We start from the raw sequence: 9,295 nt of genomic DNA on the forward strand, positions 1-9,295 counted from the left end.
GTCCCTGAATGTTAGCCAGCTATCTTGGGCAATGTTTATGTTAAGGATGTGGACCAAAGTTCTGCTTGCTTTCTCTCATTCACAGAAGACAATGAGAGTGCTTAACAAGTGAGGAGGGGTTTGGCTCCTGTGATAAATGATGACTTGGTCCAACAAAGGCTAGCTAGCTACACCACACTAAAAAAATGTAAGGGATAAAGCTAACTGAGATCACCTTCTGTCCCAAGTGCAAGTACAAAATCAAGGTAAGGGCGCTAACTGAATGATAAAAGATCTGAAATTAAAAAAAGAAAGTTTAATGTACTATGCTCATATTTATCCCATAGGGACAAGAGAATATATCTATACAGTTGTCAAGTATACTACAACAGATAGTATCCTTCTCAAAGAAATTGTAAACTAGTTGATCAAAGAGTATTGTAAACTAGGTAGGTGGAGAGTATCATAGCTAGGAACTAAGTAAACTCAATGAACAATCTGTTACCGTTATTCAAAGCTTTCTAAAAGATACGTGTTCAGAAATTACTGCCAGCATTCTTCCTCATCTCCATGAGTGAATGTGAATGTGTATGTGATGTTTAGCTGAGTGCTATGAGGCATTTTAATTTTCAGGCATGCTTTTCATATATGGCCCATTAAGAAGGTGAAAATAATAAATTCTTACTAATTGCTGAGGCATGCATGTGGCCCAAATACATTTACCTGATGTAACAGATTCTGTGATGTTTAAATTGTTCAGAGAAAGTCCTAGTGACTGCCGTGATGAAGAAGATGATGTGCTACTTGAAGACTCTGATGACGGCCGGGCAGGCTTTCCAGTATTTCCAGTTTCTGCCTTTAAACGATCGTTTTCAGCTTTCAATATCTCAATTTCATTCTGTATTCAAAATAAATCAACACAAAAGCACAGGAGGTTATTCTTTCAGAAAACCACTGGAGGTGGCTGTTTGCTGTTGCCTGCAGGAGCTAACTGATTTACCACTTTCACAGCAGTATGTAGCACTATATATCAGAAGTATAACAGTCAATGAAAAGCGGATTGCGTTCACTTCTGAAATGAAGAAAAAAGACCCCTACAACCTTGTTTTAGTTTTTGCTTCAAGACAGTTCCTAAACAACATAAACTTCAAGCTTCTATGTCTATTGTACAGTTGAACTTAATACAAGTATTGTCAGAATTTTCCCAGCTATCCCCAGTTTTATAAGTTACCTTTTATTGTCAAATATCTTAGGTAACAGTTAAGGAAGTTATTGTTGAAATCTTAGACATGTCAATGTTTCTAAAGTCACTGAAAATTATTATTGACTAAAATTTAAGCAGTAGCTTTGCAGAGAAGAAATTAAATGAAAAATGGACTATTAGAATTTGATAGTTTAACAGTTTCATAACCCTTCTTGCTATCAGATAAGACTTTTCTGATCATTCAAACATGGGTTTGTTCACATAATGGTCAGCAAACCCTCTTTGATGCAAACATACAGTGACAGATGAATCAGAACAACTAGGAATTTTTTTTAGCTAAATCCTCTGTGGTGCCAAGTGATTATTGAATGTACAATAATAAAACGAAACTTTAGCCTGAGAACAGGCTGGTACCAGCTAAATCTAGCTTTCAGTCGCTTCACGAAGCACAGTACAAAGCAACTGCTTATTCTTGCAGATGGTTTTGCACATCAAATTTAATTCCACATTCACTAACACTCTGCTAAAAGTCCTATTCTTTTATGAAGGTTGTTGAGCTACATTATAGAAATGAAAGCCTAAGGGTTAGCGTAACACCCCCCTCCCCCCCTGCCCCCTACACACACACCCGCAATAGCTACAGAAAGATAGGATCATACAGGCAAAGGTGAGGAGATAGCGAAAGGGAAGGGATGAACCAGCAAAACAGTGACAGAAGGAAATAGATGAATGAACTGGTTTAGCCTGGGGTTAAAATCAGGGACGATGGTGAAATGAATCACAAAATCTCCATCTACTCTGTAATTTACGATGATTAATTACACAACTCTTACTAGTCTTCCATTCAGCTGAGCTTTAGATTTTTAGGGTGTTTTGAATACACACAGTATTCATATATCTTTCACACCAATCCTACTTTTTCCCCCTTATCAATTCTCATCAGTTCTCCAAAACATCACAGAGTTTGGCAACTCCAAGGTTGCTACCTGTCCTTTTAGGAAAACTTCAGAAGAAGTGGTGACTACCATCAACAGCACCTGAACTAGCCACTTCTGCCCAGCTTTGGTGAAATTCAAACTTTGGAGGCTTGTGATTACAACAGACTCCTCTCTCTGGGTAGTTCACCTGGCTTAGGCACTCATATCCCAAACTAAGACTATAACCAGCTGATAAGCCTTCCTATCCTCTTCTCCACCACTGCAATTAACTGATTCTACCCTGTACAGTTCCTAAAAAATTTTTAGTGGCTCCAGATCGAATGATTTACTTATATCTGGACAATTGAAACCTATATTTATGGATCAGTTCTTGATTATTCTTCCCTCTAATTGAAGTTCAGCTAAATACCACATAGCAATGCTGGCACCTTGTTATGTGAGCATCTGGGAGGATGGGGTGAACCACAGATGTTTAAAGGTGTGCCTGAGACTGCTATAGGCACAGTATAAACAAGAGGTCTAGAAAAGCCAGCAAGCACATCAAATCTAGTTGTTATGAAATCAGCTGCCATGGACATCTATACAAAAGTACCTACAGGTGCACCTGACCTGAGCACCCAGCACAGAACAATTCAGCTGACAAGCCACTGGGGCTGGATTCAGCTGTGTAAACACAGGTTTCTGGTGTCATAGTAAACATGGACTTCCATGGGTTGAATGCTAAACCTGTAAGTCCTGTGCAGATGCAAATACCTGAGTCTGGTTCAAATGGTAATAGGTGCCTATGCTCAAACAACATAATTTCACCCTCTAAAACTATCTTAGGATGATTTTAGGATAGCTCTCTAGGCCCCACTACTGCAGGACTAAAACTCAATTGACTACAACAAGAATTTATCACCAAGCTCATACCTAGGCATCTAAATGTAGCTGTCCTAGTCTCAACCTGAATCCCTACCCCATGGCTTTGATTCTCTTTCCCAAATACAGGTTTCTAGTTCCCTCAAGGGATGTCCTAGGTATCTCACCTATCATTCCAGAAGGGCCCAGCTCTATTGAAGGACCTATGTTATACTGTGTGGATGTCATAGACACTTTTAGGAACCCAACATGGTACCAGACACTTGTACGTGGGCAACAGAGCTGAGTCCCATAAAGCTCCTTGCTCCAATGAAGAACAATGCCATTCTTTCTGCAACCTTTCAGACTCATGAAAGGGAAAGTCTTCTCAAGAAAAATGTGATCAGGAAAGATTTGGAGCAGTTTCACAAAATAATGTAGTGAAATTATAATGAATTGGGATACAATAATTTAATTCAATTTTACATACTTTGCTTCAGCAAGCCATGACTGGGTTAGAAATCAGAAATTATGAGAGAGTATGCACATACACTCGCCTTCCACATGGCCCAAGGATTTAAAGCTCTGTAGAAATCACTTCTTGATCTGCCTGTCTGTCATTCCAGTCTGACCCTTCCCCAGTCACAGGGTTTAGATAACAAACATCCTTTGTGCAGGGATTATGTCTCCTTCCATATCTCTTAAATAAATTTTAGTTATTAATATAAAGGCTAAGAATATAATTATTATTAGGTAAATGTTTATCATACCCATCCTTTGGAAGTGCTTTTGGTCTATCAATTTACTTTGTATTAACATTTTTTGGTACCTGAAACAAAGTATTGGCAAAGGAAATACACCAGGCATACCTTTGGTGAGCACCCCTGTCATCACTTAAGCTACTGGACTGACCTGCATGCGGTTCATGGCTTCCCGAATCTGATCCAGATGGTGTGCAGAGCTGAGAGCTTCAAGACGAATGTCCGTTAATTTTAGCTCTTTCTCCCTAAGCTCGCTCTTTAGCTGAAGAATAATTTCAGCTTCTGCCTCTGTACACTCACAGATCCTAAAGAGGAGTAGGAAACAGGCAGGAGATTAAAGGAAGGTTCTCCCCCCAAAGCAGTGTCATTACTAAGTTTCAAAGTACAGAAAATGCTTGCTGCTGGTAAAACCTATGAGTAAAGAAAGAATCTTATCAAAGAAACATGAAAAGGCTCAAATTGCAAATTAAAAAAGGAAAAAAGCCTTCACCAGATGAAATGATCAGCTTGCTTTATACCTTTCTATTTAGATAGCTCATTATGATGAAAAATGTTAAAAACTTTTCATAAATCTTTTTTTTTTTTTTGAGTGTGTATTATCCATTGGCTTTAATTTGATTTTATATGTGCATCATTTCTTTGTTCTAAAGTTAGGATTTTCCTAAGTAGCCATAGTCAGAACTGAAGTATGTTGATTAAACTGCACTTCTGATATTATTATCTATTAGGCACCAAGTTTTCTCTGTTTTGAACAGTACACAGAGAAACAGTCCTTGACTTCATGATCTAGAAGATTTTGATCTGCAATGGTTTTGATTTGTGACAGTTGACATTTTGCCTATAGCTTGTCATTTGGCAATATATGGTGTTTGAAACAACATTTGTTTGGGGTTTTTTTTCTCTTTCTTAAAGACTAGGTTAAAAGTAATCACCTTGTGATTGTTTTTCATAAGCATTAATTTTGAGGGAAAAAAAATATTGTATTGTGAGAAAAGATCAAAACATGACTGGCCCAGGACCCAAAACTTTCCAGTTCTCATGTCAGACTGTTTTGCCTCTCTGTGTTGTTACCAGACTCAGATCTGTTGCATAACAGAACCAGTAGAAAATAAAACCACGGAATTTTGTCTATATTGTTACACTAAGTAATATTTTCAGTCAATTCACTAAATGTTATTTGCTCTTTATTACTGTCACTATAAATAGTTAATATTTGCAGAACAATTTAAATATGAACAGTATTTTATTATAATTATAAGTATTATTATTGTGATTATTTCTACTAATATACAAACAAGAAACAGAGGTCAACTTTTAACTGCCAGAATGCATGCAAATGCATTTTGGAAAAGAAGATGCAGCACTCTCCAGGTCAGCAGTTGGGTATACAACTCCATGCCCCACACTCAATTTTACCGGGATCTATGCTTGTAGACCACGTGACCGTTTTGCCTTTTCTTTGGTGCCCAGACTAGAGATGACCTGTATACACACGTATTAGACAGATGCAATTGGAAGAAAGTAAAGGTAATGGTTTAGAATATGAGGCTCAGGTCAAGAAAATATATAAAGAAAACGTAAGCAAAGGGAAGATGAAGTTGTTCATGGCAAATAAAAAAAAAATGGCAAATTGAAGAAGGAAAACAATACCTATCATTCACAACATGCACAAATATTTTAAATGTGTGTAAAATTAATAAAGGCAGGTACTAGGATTTTTTTTTCAAATATTGTGATACAGTTCTTTGTTTGATGTGCCCATATCTATGCTAACCAAACAAGAAATGAAATTTTATTTACATGTATATATTGTCTCATAAAACGACTTGGACAACTGGGAAGGTGACTTATCTATTTGTTAGCTATTTTCTTTTTGGCCTTTTTTTTTGCAGTACATCTCGAGAAAGGTTGACCAAAAAGACCTTGGCAAGCCAGTTTTAAAGAAGATAAAAATGAAGCAGAAAGCAGGGCTGTGGTTCTGGAAGAAGCAGGAAAAAGCTGACTAGACTGGTAAGATGAGCAGAATGGAAGCAGAAATTATGAACTGAATTTTCTTTTGCAGATTCCAGAGCTCTTCAGCACAGCTCCTACAACTGCAAAATTACATAAGAAGATGGGACTTCAATAAAAGGAAGAAAAACAAAAACATAAGATTGTGTTCCTGAGCAGTCACAGAAAAAAGCTCAGGAGCTTGATCACACTTTAGACAAAGGATCAAAGTAGTTAGAAAGAAAGAGTTTTACTTTTTCATTCTTGTTACAATCTCAGAATTTTTAAATCAGCTTGCTTTATGTAGAAGGAGTAAGTAAGTCATGATCTTTGAACAGACGCTGCTGATAATTAAAAAAAATATTGAAGGTGACAGAAGTTTAAATTATGCAATGGAAAACCTAATCTTCCAAAGAAAGTAACATTACCAGTATAACAGACAAAGCAATTAATCCAAATATATTTTATGCGATGTCTCTGTGAAAGGGAAGGAATCTATGTTATCCTCTGTAAAAAGGTCACAATAATAAAAAATAGAATAATATGATCAAAAAGATCAGTGTTTAAAAATGTTATGGAGGAAGAACCAGAAGGCTGTGAACTGGACAGAATTTAGGAAGTTAAGGCTCAGAGAAAAAAAAGCCATGGGAAGAGCTTGGGATGAAAGATTAGATATGTAGGTTTGCCCTTAATAAATTCTGGGAACACCAGTACATCTAGTGAGCAAGTCAAACAGACAGAGAAAAAACTAGGGTTGGTGGAAAGGAAACAGGATAAGGTTATGAGAGTAGATCTGTGAATCATGAGCAAATAATATTGTAGAATTTTTTGTTTTGTTTTTGTTTAAGTTCAGACACCTTCTATTAAGGCTTCTACTAGTGATTTTTAAGTTGATAACAAATCAGACATACGGGTCCCAAACATGGAGAAATCCTCCTCCCAAAACACACATAATACCTGAAAACATAAAAATGTGACCTTCCTATAAAAAAACCCCAACAAAATTAGAGCTCTTGATGAGTTATTTCTCACTAGTATTTATGGAATGCAAGGAAAGAAAAATATTTCTTGTGGTGGAGGTTCTTTTGTGGGAATGTTTGCTGTCAAACCTCTAATCCTAGCATATAAAAATCATTAGAGTCTACAAAAAGCTAGGCATAGAAACATAGAATCATAGAACGATAAGGGTTGGAAGGGATATTAAAGATCATCTAGTTCCAATCCCCCTGCCATGAACAGAGACACCTTCCACTAGACCAGTCATTAATCATAAAAGGCATCTAACCTAATGAAGGGAAATTATATTCTAAAGCTCAGTAATTAGCCTCGAGACTAGAATTCCCAGGGTGCTTTAAGGAAGAGTAGTTGTGACCTGATTATTCTCAATTAGGACAAAGAAAGTAAGGCTAGCATCAGTAGTATGCCTTTGTTGTTCCAAAGAGGTCGATTCCCACAAATTGGAAAAAGTCATGAGTTTAGCAGAATGGAAAAAAAAAAAAAAAAAAAAAGGTAGAAGAATATGAATGGGAGCTGAGAACTCTGTAAGAAGAATATATGAGACATCAAAAAACCAAACCAAAACAAAAAGAAATGGGGCAGCCTTTGACTGATGACTTGCTCTGTCCTGAAACCTTAAGGATGGCGATTTGAATGAAAAATAAAAGTAAAATCTCGCAAAAATATCCAAGCTGATAAAAGAGAGAAAATAGGTAAAAAATTATATAAATTAGCAGCTACAAAGTAGATAAAGTAATAACAGAAGGGATGAATTTGTAAAAATTTATAGCTACCTAGAAAATAAAATGACATTTTGAGTATGTCATGAAGAAAGGAAACTGTAGTATTTGGCCTTTACTAAGTGGATATGATGAAGTTGTTAATGGTGCAAGAAGAACACATCAGAAGCTTTTGGATATGCATTTAGAAATAAATTTGTACTGCTAGATGATTTTGGGTAAAGGCTATGAAAGGAGGATAGAATGACCTAAGAAAGAGATGCTGGAAAAGTAGTGTGTAAATGGAGCGAAGCTCAAAAGAAGTCTTGTAAATGGATGGACCATGACATTAAAAGATCATGGCTGTTGGCAATGGTTTTTGAACTGCAAAAGGTCACACTCAAGGAGTTGTGTTTCACAGTCCATTATATTTGGGAAGAAAGGTTTTCCAAGAGAGCGACTTACGCAGATGCTGACTGTGATGGTTTCATGGATGTTGCCCCGCACTCTCCTGAGCTGTGGGGCAATTTGGGTGATGAAGGAAGAGAGGAGTCTGTCAGCTCTTCTATGTCCGAATGTGAGGAAGGAGGCTTGGTGGACTTCTTCTTTCCAAAGGCCTGTTTGAAAGAGCTTCTCAGCTGGAAAACAAACATGGAGAAAGATTATTTTCCTCATCATGGCAATTTGTGTGCAGCTCATGTTTTGAAGAGTTAGTTTGCAGATGCCATCCTAGCCACTGCCTGAGGTCAGTATACAGAAGCAAGGTATTAACATATGCAACACAGTATCTCTAAAAACATGATACAGTGCTTTGTTTTGACTTTATTAATCCAGCGCAGCGCAAACGTAATGCTATGGAAAAAGTGCAGGACCGAGTGGTACGGCTATGGGAGACGCGTGCTCATTTAAAACCATTAAGCCCCAGTGGAATCCCATTCCCATGGCATTCCCTTCAAGGGCTGGCTTTAAATAACCACTTTACATCTAGGTACAGGCAGAACTTGCTGTTACTAAATGCTGAAATCAAAAGACAAGTCCAATTTACTGTTTTTCTCAATTTACTTTGTCTGTTAAAAATTTGAGCGGCCAAAGTATGAAAATACTATGCTTTGGATCGTAAGCGAAAGGATTTAAGCTGACATGAGGCTTGCTTTATTGTACTGCTGAGAAGAATGTTAGCTGAAAGCTATATACTTTTTGCTGCAGTTTCCTTTAGAGTAGTAAGATGTCTGAATGTACAAGCATTGCCTTTTCCCTCTAGAAGCCCTTATCCAGTATTGAAAAGGGACAGAATAGCCAAAGAGCCATTTATTTCAGGAGCCAAGATGACAACAGTTTTGTCTGCAGTGAATTTTAACTAGCCCATTTGTTGATACCTTTGTTTAAATACAGAAATTGTTCATCTTAGGAAAAATGTGATTGGTTTTTGTTTGTATTTTCAGAAAGTTGTTCTGATTAAAATGGTATAGAACTCAATGACAAACTTATTCCTTTGTAAAAAAAAAAAAAAAAAAAAAAAAAAGAGGTATTCAAACATTTTATTTTCATGATATAATTGAAGAGTGGGGAGTGTGACCACTGATCAGAGAAAAATTATTTAAGTCCTTTCCAGCTCATGATATCTAATGAGAAAGAAATGGATTTTGGCTACACTCCCCCTTTCTATAGTCTAAACTTTGAGATTAAAATGAATAGAGACAAACTGAGAGGACATACAGGATAATCTGGTTTTAGAAGTTATAAAAGCCTACTGCCAAAATAAATAGCAATCATGCCAAGATAGGGTTCTTTATAGATGCATGCCAAATTTTCCATGGTTTATATTCACCTCACTTCCTCTAGAGTTCACCTTGCAGAAACATGAAAGAG

At 36.8% G+C, this 9,295-nt stretch overlaps 1 protein-coding gene across 1 annotated transcript in view; it reads right to left on the reverse strand.

The window, feature by feature from the left end:
* Positions 1 to 702: 702 nt before the first annotated feature.
* The window catches only part of LOC104529113 (neuron navigator 3), a gene marked incomplete at both ends in the record, with an annotated part of 48,360 nt that continues 39,767 nt past the window's right edge, over positions 703 to 9,295 (reverse strand). Inside the window, 5 exons of the mRNA XM_010173316.1 lie at positions 703 to 877; positions 3,874 to 4,027; positions 5,139 to 5,204; positions 7,892 to 8,064; positions 9,255 to 9,275. Of these exons, the coding sequence (XP_010171618.1) occupies positions 703 to 877; positions 3,874 to 4,027; positions 5,139 to 5,204; positions 7,892 to 8,064; positions 9,255 to 9,275 (589 nt within the window). The remainder of the gene's footprint in view (positions 878 to 3,873; positions 4,028 to 5,138; positions 5,205 to 7,891; positions 8,065 to 9,254; positions 9,276 to 9,295) is intronic.

Source organism: Antrostomus carolinensis, unplaced genomic scaffold (genome assembly GCF_000700745.2).
Source record: "Antrostomus carolinensis isolate BGI_N321 unplaced genomic scaffold, ASM70074v2 scaffold50178, whole genome shotgun sequence".
NCBI lineage: Eukaryota > Metazoa > Chordata > Aves > Caprimulgiformes > Caprimulgidae > Antrostomus > Antrostomus carolinensis.